Source organism: Camelina sativa, chromosome 12 (genome assembly GCF_000633955.1).
Source record: "Camelina sativa cultivar DH55 chromosome 12, Cs, whole genome shotgun sequence".
Classification (NCBI taxonomy): domain Eukaryota; kingdom Viridiplantae; phylum Streptophyta; class Magnoliopsida; order Brassicales; family Brassicaceae; genus Camelina; species Camelina sativa.
In genome coordinates, this window is record NC_025696.1 from 4,021,392 (window position 1) to 4,038,148 (window position 16,757).

General features: G+C 36.4%; 5 protein-coding genes across 5 annotated transcripts in view; 2 read left to right on the top strand and 3 right to left on the bottom strand.

Annotated features, from left to right (window-relative positions):
• Window positions 1-3,342, bottom strand: part of LOC104733173 — a 7,035-nt gene extending 3,693 nt beyond the window's left edge. Inside the window, exons 1-3 of the mRNA XM_010452778.2 lie at window positions 3,096-3,342; window positions 524-2,902; window positions 5-417 (exon numbers count right to left, since the gene is read on the bottom strand). Coding sequence (XP_010451080.1) covers window positions 5-417; window positions 524-2,818 — 2,708 coding nt within the window. The 5' untranslated portion in view covers window positions 2,819-2,902; window positions 3,096-3,342. The remainder of the gene's footprint in view (window positions 1-4; window positions 418-523; window positions 2,903-3,095) is intronic.
• Window positions 4,813-7,039, top strand: LOC104730010 (lisH domain-containing protein C1711.05). Its single transcript, XM_010449062.1, has 3 exons — window positions 4,813-5,597; window positions 6,085-6,343; window positions 6,471-7,039. The coding sequence occupies exons 1-3, from the start codon at window positions 5,280-5,282 to the stop codon at window positions 6,830-6,832; spliced, it is 939 nt and encodes a 312-aa protein (XP_010447364.1). The 5' UTR covers window positions 4,813-5,279; the 3' UTR covers window positions 6,833-7,039.
• Window positions 7,506-9,317, top strand: LOC104730012 (uncharacterized protein At2g39795, mitochondrial-like). The gene is made up of 3 exons (XM_010449063.2): window positions 7,506-7,736; window positions 7,914-8,236; window positions 8,924-9,317. The coding sequence occupies exons 1-3, from the start codon at window positions 7,563-7,565 to the stop codon at window positions 9,102-9,104; spliced, it is 678 nt and encodes a 225-aa protein (XP_010447365.1). The 5' UTR covers window positions 7,506-7,562; the 3' UTR covers window positions 9,105-9,317.
• Window positions 9,435-12,108, bottom strand: LOC104730013 (E3 ubiquitin-protein ligase At1g63170). Its single transcript, XM_010449064.2, has 5 exons — window positions 11,865-12,108; window positions 10,876-11,624; window positions 10,549-10,674; window positions 10,172-10,460; window positions 9,435-10,078 (listed from the first exon to the last, which is right to left on the bottom strand). The coding sequence occupies exons 2-5, from the start codon at window positions 11,559-11,561 to the stop codon at window positions 9,794-9,796; spliced, it is 1,386 nt and encodes a 461-aa protein (XP_010447366.1). The 5' UTR covers window positions 11,562-11,624; window positions 11,865-12,108; the 3' UTR covers window positions 9,435-9,793.
• LOC104730014 (photosynthetic NDH subunit of subcomplex B 3, chloroplastic) lies at window positions 12,634-14,242 on the bottom strand. The gene is made up of 6 exons (XM_010449065.2): window positions 13,975-14,242; window positions 13,776-13,889; window positions 13,582-13,635; window positions 13,329-13,391; window positions 13,000-13,062; window positions 12,634-12,837 (listed from the first exon to the last, which is right to left on the bottom strand). Exons 1-6 carry the CDS (start codon window positions 14,152-14,154, stop codon window positions 12,802-12,804), a joined length of 510 nt encoding a protein of 169 aa, XP_010447367.1. The 5' UTR covers window positions 14,155-14,242; the 3' UTR covers window positions 12,634-12,801.

Below are 16,757 nucleotides of genomic sequence, written 5' to 3' on the forward strand. Positions count from 1 at the left end.
TGACATCCAGTTTTCAGAATCAGACCCCAGCGACTGCATCTGAGATGGAGTATGAATGTCTTTTGACTCTTGCGCTTCTTTCCCTCTGGACGAAGTGATAATTGGTTCACCATTTTGGCCTTTACTCTTGAGAGAAGGTTCAGAATGTTCATTTGTACAATCTGCCATATCACTACCTCCATTTGTTACCAAATCACATTCTGATCCCAGGAAGTCTGCTGCATCATGACCCAGCTCTCTTATCATGTTCAGGTGTAAACTGAGTAAGAGTGTAGGTGGCCGAGCAGTAAAAGGAAGTGCAAATGGAGACGTATTTTGCTTCTTGTAGCAAACAGCTGTGGGGCAGGCTTTAGCAGATGACGATTCTCTAGAAACAAGGCCTGAGCTGATTCCACACCTAGATCTCTTCTTCATGACCTGATATGTTCAAGACATGTAAAAACGAGTTGGTATGAGATTACAGAAATAAACTAAAAACCAACGAAGCAATGTACCAGAATCATGCATTAAAGATTCATTTTACCTTCTGCAGGACCTTCACGTTATCATGTGTACACTCTGAAATTGGTACTTGCTTAACCAGCAAAGCATGCCTCCTGACATTCCGTTCCAAGTATGACCACTTCGAATGTTTCACTTCATGGAAACTGTAGAATAGATAAGCAAGTTGCCTTTGGAAACCAGGGATGCAAGAAACTTGGAGACCAATTGAGAAAACTGGCAACTGCAAGTCAGCATCCATTGCTTGTGCTCCTTGCTTATTAGAATGATCTACTACCATCAAGATACGGAAAATCAATTGAACAACTTCCATTAAGCAGCCTTCGAAAATAAGATATTGTAAACCATCTTTGTTATTTAGGAATATCATTTCCAAACAAACCCTTGGCCACAAAGTCACAAGTGTACCATGACGAAGCAAAAGAGCAACACGTGAAAGCCAGTCAACATCCGTCATAAGAGAGTAGTTCATCAAGGACACAACCTGTTGGCTGAGGGACAACTCAAATTGCTCTGTGTCATTCCATGGACAATAAAGTTCCAGATCCCCCGAATCTTCAATAGGCATAAACTCAATATCAGGATCCGGAGTTCGTAATACATGAAGGTGCTTCAAAACCTCGACATTATTCTCAGCTGACCCCTTGTAGATTCCTTTTTTTACTGTATGAAGTCGTCTCCTACAGTAGACAATAGGAAATATGCTACCATTACGAAAACCAGAGCTTTCCAACTCGTTCCTACTTGTTCCAGGTGATTCACATGATGCAGGAGAACTAGTAGATCTATCTGTGTGTCCTGCAGCGTCTCTAACAACATCCCCATCCATTTTCGCAGTTTCCAAAGCTGTCATTACTTCCGATTTTTTCGGTTTTTGTACAGCCTTAGGAGTGGAAGATTTGTCCCGATGCCTAGATCGAGTTAACCATGTGATGATTGGTTCTGATTCCATGCAACTATCATCTTCTAGATTTCCTTTCTGCTTCTCCTCATCTTTGCTGGATGTATCATTCCCTTTTATTTTCAGAGTAGACTTGGACCCTGAACCACGCCTTTTCTGTTGATTTTTTCCAGGAACTTCAGTAGGGAACAACAGAATTTTGAATCTTTCACCTTGTAAGTTAATCCACTCCTCATCACGATCATCATATTTAACATGATGTAGGTTCTTGTCACCATCAAAACCATCCACAAACCCATGATACCAACTCTCATCCAAAGGCCAGAAAACTTTTATCTTTTTGTTTAACAACCAGTTTGAATCCACATCTGAAAACAATACTTCATAAAAGTGGCGCCTTTTCCGAACTTTACCCTTTTCATCATGCTTTCTCCTTGGTCGCAACATTCTATCATCAGTGTCATCTGAGACACATTTGGAACTAAGCAACTCAGACCGAGGATTAGCTGAATTTTTACCAGAAGTTGATGGATGCAATCTATTGGCAGATGGTGAACCAGGAGTAACAGAATTTGAAGGAAACTGAGTGCAGTTTGGATCAAACCGCGAAGACAGCATTCTTGCTGCATTAGCTTCAAGATTCTCCTCATCGTCTTCTCGTGGTGATACCTTGGATATTCTGCCAGAAGTATCACCTGGAGAAGACTTGGCCTCTTTTCCCACGCGTTTGTTTGATGTTGAGGACTTCCTTTTTCTGCTATTACTATTTTTTTGTTTAACAACAACCAACTGGTCATCTTTCACTGGAGACTGATTAGAATGCCCATTTTCCAACTGCAACGGAGCTGCTGAATTAGATTCTTTGATTTCTTTGTCAGAGTCTTTCTCTTCAACATTAGAGAGTTGATGCTGAGCACTAGATTCTTCACCAATCTCCTTAGGGATATTATTATCAACCAGCTCCTCCTGACTATCAGATTCCCCTGCAGACTTGTGTACTAGGCCATTCTCAAACCTACTCCTCCCAACAAAATCTCTCCTGCGTCTAGGAACATAAATCGTACTACCAGCCAAACCAACAGAAATCCCTTGAAGCCCACTAGAGTCACACAATTTCTCGTCCAAACCCATCTTGGAGTCCTCCAAACTGTGCAATACGGTGGTGCCATTGCACGCCTTGTCCAGAATGTTGTCGTTTCCGGTATCAACTTTCTTAAAGCTACTTAAAGAAACAACTTTCCTACTCTTCTTGTCCTGCTTCAACCGATCAGCATCATCCCCAGACCTATTCTTCCTTTTAAAGCTCTTATTCACTGAATCCTTGGAAATGCTAGACTTATAGAGCGTCTTAAGATCTAAGGACCTGGATTTCTTCGAAATTCCCACTCCATTAGAGTTACCTAGTCTATTTTCCATGAAAGCCACCTCGAACCAAAACCCAAAATCAAAAGCCACCAGGTCTCAAATTCCATCATACACGCAAAGAAACATTGTTCAGATCTGTAACACCAAAAAAACCAAACCCAGAATCACAAAAAGTACCCAGAATATGAATAAAATTAAAACACACAAGTTACCAAACAGATCAAATCACACTCCGTGAAAGAAAAAGAACAAAACTTTACATTGAAATCAACACAATTTTTTCAAAAATCAAACAAAAAAATAAAAGGAGAGAAATTTGCATGCCTACCTGCATCACTTTATCAGACGAAATCGAGTCTCTCTTAAGGACCTTTTATAAGTCTCTCTCCACAATCACAAAATCAAAAATTAGGGTTTCGGTAAATCGGACTGCGAATCGGATCCCTAAATCAAACAATCGAAAATTCCCAAAAGTAATTTGTTCAATTCAGCGGAAATTAATAAAAAGCAAAAAAAAAAAAAAAGTGCTTCCTTTTTTTTTTTTTTTATTAACCGGGAGAAACGGGAGAGCTAGGGTTTCGTTTCGGCTGGTTTCGCGAGAGTAAGGTTTTTTCAGTTATAAAGAAAACATATTCCAAATAAAATTCGGATGACGTGTACCGTCTGATCTTGACGCGTTACTAATTCTACGGCTCAGATTTGTTTTCGAGATAAGCACTAATATATTCTTTTTTAACTCTGCAACAGAAAATATATAAATGGACGTTTCAGATCCTCGGCTTGCGAAATATTGTTTTGGACGGTCAAGATTCATAGATGAAGGATTATTTATTTCTCTCACGTGTGATGGTAACCTACCACAATCTTGTGTCCACCTAGCCAAACCAATTGTTAGAGACATCATTCAACTTAACAACTATTATTAGTATAGATTATTACTTCTAGGGAATGATTTAAGTATTTTAATTTTAAACATATAGTGTACTACTAGAGTTATTCACACAATTTCATATTTTTAATAAGTTTTTGTTATTGTATCATTCATCACTAACTTTGCTTGTTAAGTTTTTAAAACTAAACTTCATTTATCTATTAACTTTATAAATTGTCGATGCATGCAAAAAAATATATGAGTAAAGAAATATATTAACTTTATAAAATGTATAAAAATGGTTTATTTTTCTATTATGTGGTTTTTTATGTATTTTATTTGAAATTTTGTTATTTTTTATATATATGACAACAAAATATAATTAGTAATAAAAAGTTTAATTCCTCATACGATTGAAGTTAAATTTTAATTGTATGATATCTAGTTAGGAATGTGGTTCTATTTCAGTAAATAAAATTATGTCTTTTGTCCGTTATAAATGCATTAAGTAATTACAATAACATAACAAAAATATATAGGTAAAACAAGAGTAACCATAAAAGTTCAAAAACTTCTTTTGTATCGTAAATCCGTTGACGAATTCACAAACTAGTACTTTTGTTGGGTATATTATATTACAATTTAAACTTAGCTTTTATTTATTTACTTTTGTGAGAAAAGAACAATTTGGTTTTGTTTACTTAGAAAATAAAATCTTGTGTTCATAAGTTAAAATAAAGATTAGATCAATTCAACTTTTTAATCTAAATATATCGTCTTTGATTCAGAAATCCGCTACGGAATTTATAAACTAAATTTGGCGGGTATATTTAATATTAGAATTTTAGTTTTTTTTTTTTTTTTTTAACTTTACTTGGAAAATCAAATCTTGTGTTCATAAATCAAGATAATTAATATATATTCAATTTTCTAATCTTGTGTTCAACTTTTTTATTTTATGTAAAAAAAAAAAGAACTCGTTTTCAATTCAAAAAATCCGAATTCACAAAACGATACAAATCAAAATTAACTCTAATTTTGTTTTTTTTTAAAAGTAGCTTTATTTGGAAAATCAGATATTATGTTAAAAATCAAAGTAAAGCATCGGTTCACAATTTTATAATGTAACTTCCGGTTTGATTGATCCATAGGAGATGATAAACATCACATCCCTAATAGAGAAGATCTCATTGCGTGTCGTGTAACCGAGTAGTAGCTCTAACCTCTTTACCATTGACACACACACACCACATCCTTAAGCAAACCCTAATTACAGTCGTATCTCTATCTCCTCGCATTCGATACCAATCGCTTCCCGAAGCTTCCAATATATTCTCTTGCTTGTCATTGTTCATCTCTCGATTTCAATTTCCTAAATTACGTTTCTTTTAAATCACCACACCAGTATACATACTTTTTTGTCGTTTCTGGGTCTGAGGAGCCCTATCTATCTTCCATCGCTTTCAAAATCGCCGTCCATCAGAGTATTTGTTTGGTCCCGTTTCTACGAATTTGTATAAAAAGATCAATCCTTTTTGTAGAAACTAGCGACGATTCATCACCTCGATTCTTGGGTTTGATCCTTGGGTTTGATCAGAAGACTCTAGTTGGTTGAAAGAGGAAAGAAAAAAAGAAAGAAGGATGGTTGGTGGTGGAAACAGGAGAGACGAAGGATCGATGCCGATTCAAAACACCAACTTGTTTGCTGCGTTGGATACTTCAAGGAAGAAGAAGAAGTCTGGTAAGTCGAGCAAAGGTTCCTCTAAGTCTCGACAAGATCCACCAAAGGAGCCTGAGCCACAGGTCTTCTGGGCACCTACTCCTCTCAAAGCTAAAGCTTGGGCTGATATCGATAGCGATGATGAAGATGATGACTATTACGCTACCACTGCTCCACCTCAGTCCTTGTGGAGCACTTCTGAAGCCTCCCATTCCGATGCCAAAGACGTTCACGTTGAGGTCAGTGTTTAAAAATCTTTCATTTGCTTTCTTTTTCATTAGTGATTTTTGGGTTTGTGATCGTGATTGTGCATTTGTCGTGGAGGTTGATTGCATTGTTGTGTGAATGTTCAAGTGGTCTCTTGCAATAAGCCTCTTTTGATTTCATATTCTTTCAGTGCTACTCTCATTGAGGACTTTAATGATTTGGCTTTTTTCTGCTCTTGATGTCTCTCGCTTATGCTTTGTACCTGTCGATTCATAAAATGTTACTTATCTGTGTTCCATGGTTGTTGTATTGTCCCAAAAGGGAATTGAATGTTGCTCTGAAGTAAGCTGCTTTGTCTGCTGTAGGTAAAATCATTGTTTATCTAATTGTTTACTTTTGCTGTTATAGAAAATTCTCTAAGCAATATATGTTTGCAACTTTGGTTGTCTGTAAATCGTGGTTGTATGCTTATTTGTTCATTGGTTTCTGATAGAGATGTATGTGATTTCAATATCGCAGGAAAGTGAAAGCGAAGAAGACATTCTTGATGAAGGAGATGATGATGATGTGGAGGAAGAACAAGGAACAGAGACACAAGTTCATCCAGAAGCAGAGGCTGAGGTGAAAAAGGCTCCTGAAGTTCCTGCACCTCCTAAGGAGGCAGAGAGGCAGCTTTCCAAGAAAGAGAGGAAAAAGAAGGAACTTGCTGAGCTTGAGGCTTTGTTAGCAGATTTTGGAGTTGCACCCAAAGATGAGAATGGTCAAGAAGACTCTCAAGGTACTTTACTGTATCCATTCGTTGGTGACGTTTATATGTGAATACTTGTGTGCATTGACTTATGACTGGCTGGGAAAACCATGTTAGCTAATACTGATAGATGTTTCTTCTCCCAAATTCCTAACAGAGAAGCAAGGGAAGAAAGAAGTCGATGGTGAGGGAGAGAAGAAGGAGAATGCAACTGGAGAATCGAAGGCCTCAAAGAAGAAGAAAAAGAAGGAGAAACAGAAGGAAGCAAAAGAAACTCAGAGTGAAGTGAAGAGTAACTCGGATGCTGCAAGTGAGTCTGCTGAGCAGGAGGAGTCTTCTTCATCAATTGATGTGAAAGAACAATTAAAGAAGTTAGCATCGATGAAGAAGAAGAAATCAAGCAAAGATGGGGATAGTGGTGCAACAGCTGCTGCAAAGGAAGCAGCAGCGAGGAAGGCAAAGTTGGCCGCCGCGAAGAAAAAAGAAAAGAAAAACTACAATCAGCAACCGGTGAGGTGAAGAAATCATCAAAATTCACCCACCGTTTTGATATGAACATGTGTTTGACGGGTTTTGTTCATATGAGACTTTGCCTTGAACAAAATCTTTTGATGGGAGAATGTGGTTGGCCCGTATTTTTAGAATTATGACTTGGATGGATCTTTTTAATCGTATCACACACAGTGAAACACTGAAACATGAAATGAAAAGCTTTCTCTTTGAATTCTTTTTTGTTCAGTTCTTATCGGATAATTTTGTTTCCTCCGTTTTTCATTAGATCCAGAGGGACATGCTTTGATTGCTAATCCGGTAATGGTGAAGTTCCACAATGCTACTTAACATAAGAACAGTGTGGTGTAGTAACTATGAATCTCTCTATAAAGATTAAAACACCCAAATTTCATGACTTTGGCTACTTTGACTATGGTTCTAAAATTGACAAATCCCAATAAATAAAAATAAGCTGGTTTGGTTTTTTTTTTTTTTTCCATTCGAGTAAATATCGTATTTGGGCAAAACCTAACTAAGGTTTTTTCACTTGCGGNAAAAAAAACTTATTTTTATGGTATGTTTGAGAATCTTCTTGAATAAAATAAGCTGGTTTGGTTTTTTTTTTTTTGGTTCCATTCGAGTAAATATCGTATTCGGGCAAAACCTAACTAATACTTGTTTTTTCACTTGCGGTTTGGTGTTGTTTTGTTTGCTCAAAAAAAAAAAAAAGTTGCTCTCATCGGGAAAAGTAGAAGAAATGTGGAGAAGAGTGATCGGAAATGTCGCCGTCCGGCATCAGTTACAGAGAGCGTTATCCAGTAAAGCCGGTGGAAGTGGAAAGAGCGGCAACGTATCAGCTGCTGTGGATTCGATGCTTCTGCGTTCCCTTAAGGAACATTACCTTGAAGTTTCTAAGATGACCCCTCCTCCGGTTCGTTCCTTCCTCCCCTTCTCTCTCTCTCTGTGTTTCTCTCTACGTTTCGTCTTAGATTACTAGTTGGTATTTTCACTTAGGGTTTATTATAGTTAACTTAAACCCTAGCTGCTGATTGGTTCACTTAGGGTTTTTGGTGGGTTTGAGATTTACTGAATTCAATTGATTTTGCAGAAAGTGAGTCCTCCTTCACCGTTTGAGATTGTGAAAGGATCACTTGAAGGAACTGGAGGAGCTGTTCTGAAGAAATCTGTTGGAAATGAAGAGATTAGTCTTTTCGTTATGCGGTTGGCTCATGGAGGTGATGAGGAAGACGAAGGGATCAACCAGTTGTTCCTCCATGTGGCTGTGTCTAAGCCAAACCAGGCTGATTCTTTGCATTTCCTTTGCGGTCTTTACCCTGACGCTTTGGGTATTCACTCTGTTTCCATGAGGCCTAAACTCGAGTCTTTGGAGATTTCTGATGATCCTACTCAATACACTGGCCCTTCTTTTGAGTGAGCTTCTCTCTCTCTCTCATCTCTCTCTTAACCTTTTTCACAGTATATTATATTTCATTATTTGCTTGACGTTTTAGTAATTCAGTGAATGAGAGATGACTAGTGACTAGTAGCAGAATTGGATTAATGCTGCCCTTAATTTGTCTATCCGAAGTTGGGGAAACTAATCCAACATAAGAAGAATAGGCGTAGTATAATTGTATTGTTTGAGAACTTATAGATTGACAGAACCATTATAGGTGATTCATTTCTGTTTTAAGCTGTCTCCTGTTGCTGCATTCAGAACTGTCAAAGTAAGAATGTGGTGTTGATTAGGCCAGCTAAGTTTATCTTCATTTCTGAAATAGTGAAGGATGATTTCAAGAAACAACAATCCTTTTTGGTCATTTTCTGGTAGACATTGAGGAATGAGAATATATAATGGAATGGTGGTAGATGTGTTCTAGATATTTCAGTTACTGCTGTTACATATTTGCAGTGAAGTCTCACCACACAATCGGTTTGTTTCTAATATGAAACCTCCAAATCAAAGGATTAGTCTTTGGCCTGTTCTTCACATTCTTTTTCACTGCATTTCTCAGTTTCAAAGATAAGAGCTTGTACATGCAATTCAGCATTTTGTAACTCACAATTGATAGAAAAAGTTACTCTATTGGCAAGTAAGTGTTTCTATTTGTTTGACAGAGAGCTCGATGAGAAGATGAGAGATGTATTCCATGGCTTCCTAGAGGAGCGAGGTGTGAACGAGAGTCTCTTCCCGTTTCTTCAGGCATGGCTCTATGTAAAGGATCACCGTAACCTACTGCGATGGTTCAAAACTGTTGGCACATTTGTTCATGAAAACCCATCTGCAGAAAACTCCTAGAAGAACAATACTTTTCAGTGCTTGGATAAGTTTCTGCGATTAAATGTTTTAGCATAGCATTAAACCGCTCTTTAGATGATACAGCTCAAATGTTTCAGGAACTGAATCACTTTTGCCTCTTCCAAACCATTTTAAGAACATATGCATCCATGATATGATGTTCTGTTAAGAAAAGGTTCACTTTATGTCTTTGCCAAAGGCATAATTATGGTCTTTATGCTTCTTGTTGCAAACTATCGAATCTAACACTGATTTTGTGAAACTAACGAAGTCGATGTTCTAATCAGAAACTAAAATAGTCGAAGTCATAAAGTTCTGTGGTCCAGTATAAAAGTGTACGTTTAAGTTTATTTCAATTTTTCGCGGAGAGTCCCATGATTAAGGCAAATTTTAGCTGCACAAGGTTTCGAAAGATCCCTGGCTCTCGTATAGAGGTGGTACTCGTGACAAATTCAGAGAACAAATAAAAACAAGTATTTGGAACACGCTCAAACTCAATCACCGATTCCCGAACTCTTCTACACACTCAGAGGGTTCCAATTCACAACGGCAAAAAGCATTTACAGAAGGGGAACCTCGCCGTTTCTTTCTTCACCGTCTTAGCAATGAGAAGCCAACCCTATTGTGTAGGAACAACACAAAACGGCTTTCTTGTACCGTTTTCTCGAACATAGAGCAATCTCAGACATCTAGATAACATTGTTGGCCAAACCATTCTCAACTCTAAGTTCACTCCGTTGTTGTTGTTGCTGTTGCTGTTGTTGATGGTTTTCGTTTTCTCCAGAAGAGAGCGAGCTTAAGATCCCTTGGCTTGTCAAGTCCGAGTTCTTCTCCCCAACTTCGCTTTTGCAGAGAGGGCAAGATGCATTGATCTTCAGCCATTTGTCAACGCACTCTTTGTGGAAGAAATGTGAGCATGGAAGCTCTCTTAACTCCTCGTTATTCGCATATTTCGCTAAGCAAATGCAACAGACCTGCAAAAAAATGTTTATATTCAGAGACTTGATTGCATGTGTGTTTGTGTGTGTGTGTGTGCGCGTGTACAGTCAAAGTGTAAGCAAACTCACTGCGTCTTCTCCAGAAATCGCACGTTCCTTATCTGTTCCAGCCGCCACAACTCCACCTTCACTAGTGCTTGAACCATTGTCATCGCCACTACTTCTGCTTTTCTTCAACTTAAACTTATGAGTTGGCAATGCATTTATTGACTCAGGTGTGGCACCTCGAGGTTGAGTTAAATCTTCTCTATATCCGAGAATTGAGATTATGCATGGCAAGCAACAACATATTGTTGTGCAGAGGATGAAGGGCATCGCATAGCCAATACAGCTAAAGGTAAGAAACACTAAACATAACCTATAACACACAAGAGAACATAAATATGGGTCAGTCTTGACAATTGCAGCCTGAAGGTCTAATCTCGGCATAACTAAAAGAATCTCACCTGTACAAGTTAGGAGCCTCAGAAGCAGATGAATGCCCTCCAAATATCCATACATTACCTACCACAAACCACACCGCGAAGAAGCAATCCAGAGCCATTTTGAAGTATTCCACGATAACCTTAAGTCTGGAAGCCAAAACCAAAGACTCAAATCAGTAACTCTGAGTAGCAATCATTAATATGACAGACTGACTCGATTAGATTGCATACATTCTCAACACAAAGAACCTCTAAAATCTCAGTTTTAAAGAGCAAAACTTTGAGAAAACTTAATTCAAAATCCAAACATCCAGTTGAAACAGATCATCTAAGAAGATATGTATTTACCTGGCAGCACTTATGAAGCCAGAATATCTACTACCACGGGAAGAAGTGGTATTGGTCTGTCGACCATCTCCTTCAGATGTCCTGGAGATCGAGAAGGCGAATGGTCCAGCAGCAACATTAAGATTAGGACGATGCTGGCCAGAATCCTGTTCAGAAGGCTGATTAGAATGATAATATCTCCAGTACAAAAGTGGGAGTGTTGCAACGCATCCACAGGCATAACCCACAATCCAAGCAAACAACGGTGCACGAGGATGCTCATGTTTTGACAAGGACAAAACAACAATAGCTGCAATGATCTGACCAAGAGTAAGGAACAGTTCAATAGAAATCCATAAGCCAGAGTTCAAAGGACTTCTTCTGCGACGAATGCTTCTCGGATTATTAGACCGAACAGATGAAGAAGAAGACACTGTAGGTGGCTGAGGAGCAGACATGGGAGGTATAGTGGAAGAAGGTCTCTCTTCATCATGTTGTAAAGGCTCCAAAACGTTTGAGATTCTGTCATGAGAAGAGGACGTTGATGATGATGACGCAATGATGGCATTTCTTGGAATCTCAATGATGATGTGCTCATTCCGGCTAAGGTTACTCTCTGATGATCGTTCCATGAATCTAGAAAAGGAGGAATCAGATTGATTTGTAATACGATGTTGTTGTTGTTGTTTCAGAAGAGAAACTCCCATCTAGGTTTTTTTTCCACTTTGCACATACCACCACAACATGGAACTTTTCTGTGAGCTCCTCTCCTAACAAATCCAATAAAGAAGAAACAAATTGAGAAAAAAAAAAAAAAAAAGCTTAAACCCTCAATCAATTAATGTCAATTTTGAGGATTTCGATCAATACAACTACAATAACACACGGCTCAATCATAAATTAATGTTCGATAAAATTAGGGCAAAAGCACAAAAGCAAGAGATCGTAATACATGGGGACTAATTTCGAACCTGAAATTAAATAACGGAAGCAAATTAAGGGGAACAAACCTCGTTCGATGGTTGAGTTTTTGGGTTTACTTGGCTGGTCGTAAGGTAAAATTGGAGAGCCTTTTTATCAAAGAAGAAGAAGAAGAAGATTACCCAGAAACCAAGACAACGAATTCTTTTTATCAAAGAAGAAGAAGAAGAAGAAGAAGAGTCAACTTTTTCAGCAATCGAAAAATCCTTTGCTCTTCTTGATCGTGTAGTTTTTTTTTTTTTTTCTTCAAATGTATTTTGCGATTATTTTAGATTTTTTTTTTTTTTTTGTGTTCACCGATCAACCAAGAAGATTAAAACAAAACAAAAAAAATATTTATCTGGATATAAAATTCGAAGCCAAACAGCAATCACACAAAAGAAAAAATTATAAATACTATAAAATATACAGAATGATGATGATAGTGATGCTTCTTTGTCTCCTTCCTTTCTTCTTTTTTTTTCCTTTCTCAACAAGAAGAAAGGGAAAAAAAAAGGTAAAAAAAGGAACGTGAAGATATTGCTTTTTAACCTTTTTCCCCTGTTTTTCTTGGGCGGCGCGTAAGCCTACGAGAATTGTCAAAGTTACGGTTCGAATCAATGTTCGAATTCGTGTTTATTTGATTTTTTTACTTTTTATAGAAAGTAGTAAACACGTTTTCAACTTTTTAGAAACAAAAACCATTTTGAGTTTTTTAAAACAGAACCGTTAAACCCCATTTCCATACTGAATCTTGTGATCTCCCAGCTTCACAAGTAACCTTTGTTAGTGTTGGAACATTTCATTCATGTCAAGTCGTTAGTTGTTTATCCGTATATTTCACTATCAATAATTCAATATAGCATGGCACCACCATAGTCCAGTACTCGAGTAAATACATTTAAACGAAACGGAATGTTTCATTCAACATACAGAGATGTGTGTTAATGTACACATAAATATGGAACAAGTAACCTTTACACTGATTCACTTCTTCCACTGCGGAATACGCTGCACTACAACCTAAAAACAAAAACAATTGTATCTCAATCAGAACGATTATAAAGACACACAAAAAAAAAAATTTTGCGAATCCCAAACATGATAAAGATTTTATCCAAAAAAATGGGTACATGCTCGCGTTTGTAGTTGCAAACTCGTCAATTGGTGTTTGAAAGTATGTACCTTTCCTGAGTTTTCTTTGTTCCCTACTATTGTTTGACATGCGAGTCTCCAAGATTCCGGCTTCTGCACAATAGTAACAATTGCCTTTAAGATCTAATAAACAGCCAAAGGTTCTTATTTACCCGAATTTGCATCTCTACGAAGAGTTCGGTATATATATATAGACTTAGCCAACATATCAGACTAACAATATAATCACATTTTTAACATGACACAATGCTCAATATATGATTCATCTTGTCAGTGTACATACCCAATCCAAAACTCTAATATTAAAACGAGAAAGTGAATCAAACATTGATATATAGCTAGAGAGGGAGTGGACTAGCCTTTTTGAGATACCGGTTCTCTGTATCTGTTCTCTCGTTCAGAAGATCTCTGCCCTCTAGTATCTGCACACAAGACGACCAAATGTGTTTTTTTTTGCTTGAGTATATAGTTCATCATAATAGAGTACTAGACCATGAATGCTAAGAGAATCATAGAACACAAATATGATATGTTAGACCATGAATGCCAAGAGAATCACAGACCACAAATTCATAAATCATAATCAAGAAAATATGATATGAAGTCACTTGCCTCAACAATACAAGTTCCACAGCTTCCTCCACCTCCACAATTCATCACTTTACCCTAAATCATCATCACAAATTCCAAAGATTACCTCAAGCCAATAGAATCCAGAACTAACTATTCAGCAAAATTGTTCCAGAAACGATTTCAAAAACCAAATCAAAACCCCAATGTATATATATCTAACGCATAAAACTCACGTAAGCAGCATACAGTTCGATTTTGTTATCTTGCATAATGCTTCTCATAAGCTTCGCACCACTCACAGCCTTCGCTTTATTCACCGGATACGACCCGTCGCTCCCAGGCTTCGGCTACAATACACCAAAAACAAATCGCTTTTGAGTTTTGAAACGAATTGTATTAGAACTCAATAATAAAATCGCACCGAATAGTTACAGCGAAGAACTCGAGCTCTATCTCAGGAGGCGGAGATGGTGGTGCTTGAGGAGAAGAAGAAGAAGAAGACGAGCTGATACAGGAGACAACGCGAGCGCTTCCACTTGCAGGAACTTTTCGACGGTGCTGAATTTGTAAATTGGAGAGTGAGAAGCCGAGGTTGAAACCTAGTGAGGCCATTTCTTCCGGCTAATTCTTCCCGTTCTTCGGCGGCGAGTTTAATTGGTACTAGAGAGTAGAGAGATAAACTGCAAACCGCTAATTATGTGGACTTCATCTTACAGAATTTTTTATTAGGCTTTCTATCTGTTTGTTGGTAGCCCGTTAAAGGCCCACTATACTTTTCTTTTTAATTTAATGTATCATATTTTGGCTTTTCTTTATTTATGAAACATCTTCCAATTTCAGACTATTTGATTTTCTCATTTAAAATTATGCTAATGAAAAAGAAAAAAAGCATAAATATATTGTTGTCTCTCTACATTAAATATGGTTAAAAAATGTTGGAGATATTTGTAAGTAAACAGTTATACTCCATTTTATTATTTCGATGAATCATGAGCATCTATTGTTTTTGGGTCCTCAAATATTTATTAAATTACCAAAATATTGTCTTTTTCATATCTGAGAGATGTACCAAGAAAATTAATAAGTGAGAAGATATTCATGGAGTGTAGCACATTATGAATATGCTACACTTCCATGTGCAGGTCAGGAACAAATAAAAGTTTTTGATGTATAATGCAGTTTTCGATGTATAATGCAGTGTAAAATATGAATATGCTAGAGCATCTAAAAAAAGAGGCTCAATTTACTTCATCTTGAATGTTATCCGAATAACAAGGAAAATATGACAAGTTTTTTTTTTTTTATTGCTTTTAGGTTCAATAGACGATCTGTTGACGTGAGAGGTCCTTCTTGCACCCATTCGTCAATCTATTGACTGGAAAAAAAAAAAAACAAAAAATAAAAGACAATTTAAAACAAATCACTAAACATAATAAATCGTGGCTCTTTCTTAGAACCAGATTTCTCTCTCGTTTAGTTGTTAACGTCAAGTGTCTATCTGTCAGTAACCTAATGTCACCGGAAAGTGACACTATCGGCTCTCGCACTGTTCTGTTACGAAGCGAATCTGGAGAGATCTCACTGCAGCGCTAGAATTAAACAAAATTTATTCAAAAAAATATATATCATTAATTATAAACAAATTATGACTTAGTACTTTATTTTATTTTTTTATTAATTTTTTGTTTTTTCTTATAAACATCAATCTTTTATTTTTATTTTTTTTTAACTTGTACATTCATCTTTTAGAACATACAAGAAAAGCGCCACTTATTTACAAAAATATAAAACTTATAATTAAAAACAGAAAGAAAAAAAAAAAACCGAACAATATGCTAATTATATTTACATGCTGATAAAGTAATTATTTCATGTTGTCTCTCTACATTAAATATGGTAAAAAAATGTTGGACATATTTGTGAGTAAGAACTTATACTCCATTTTGTTATTCCGATGAATCATGTACGAGGAAGCATCTAGATGCATTGTTTTTGGGTCCTGAAATATTTAACATGACGAATTTATTATGTTACCATAATATCGTCTTTTCTCATATCTGTATGAGATATGTACCAAGAAAATTAATACTAAGTGGGAAACAAGAAAGTAGAACAGTCAGAGACAAAAGAAATGACCAAATTTTGCAAAACAATCATATACTTACTCACTTAGTTGTTCGCCACCTTATATATTATTGTCACTTAATCAACATTCGCTATCATCGTTTAGCAGATTATAATTTTCACTGTGGATTGCACTATATATATTTTAACTTTTTCCTTGGGTAAATTTGACAGTTATCATATCTATTATTATATACGTTGAGCAAGTACAAGACATCATCCTAGTTCAACAAGTTAACCATAAACATGGCTACATAAGGAAACTTTATTTGAGATGCCATCCTTAGTATTTTTAGTTGTAGTCTAAAGTTATTAAGTTATTGTTTAATAATATCTATCAGTTGATACTTGATAATAAGTAAACCACACATGCATAGACCAGAATCATAAGCCTCCCCCCTAATTAAGGTTTGTGTAAGAACAAGAAAGCAAACACGTGTTCCCATACAAAAGACAAATATACTTCTATCAAACCCAATCAAAGCCCCGGAGACTTGTTTATTTAAAAATCTAGCTACTAATAATTTGATGTCTTCAATAAAAATCTCAAATAAATTGAACCGAAGATTATTAAAAGATTCTTCACTCATACTAGTATTCATTTTTAAAAAGTAGGAAAGAAGATCAAAGGAGCATCTTGAAGAAGTGGGAAAATCGTCATGAGTAGTTGTAAAATTGAATTCATTCAGAAATAGGTTAGTGTCCTACTCAGATTAGAGTATAGAAATTCGTCATGAGTGGGTTCATGAGCTCTCTCTCTCTCCTACTCATATTAGAATAAGAAACCAAATCACTTATTTCAAAATTCAACAACTCCCACATCTCAAACCCATATATAGATGGATATTGCTATTAAGATCATTTACAACTATCTTGGCAGTCAAATGAGCTTCAATGTCAAAAAAAAAAAGAAATACTGCAGTCAAAGTAGCCTATAATGCATTGCTATTTTAAGTAAGTTTTTGGTTAAATTTGTTTACCAATATTTGAGTATTATATTATTTGACTCTCTTTAATCTTAATTTTTGAAATTTAAACATGATTGTTTGGCGCATAATTACCAAACCAATTAAACCTAACTGCTTGGCGCT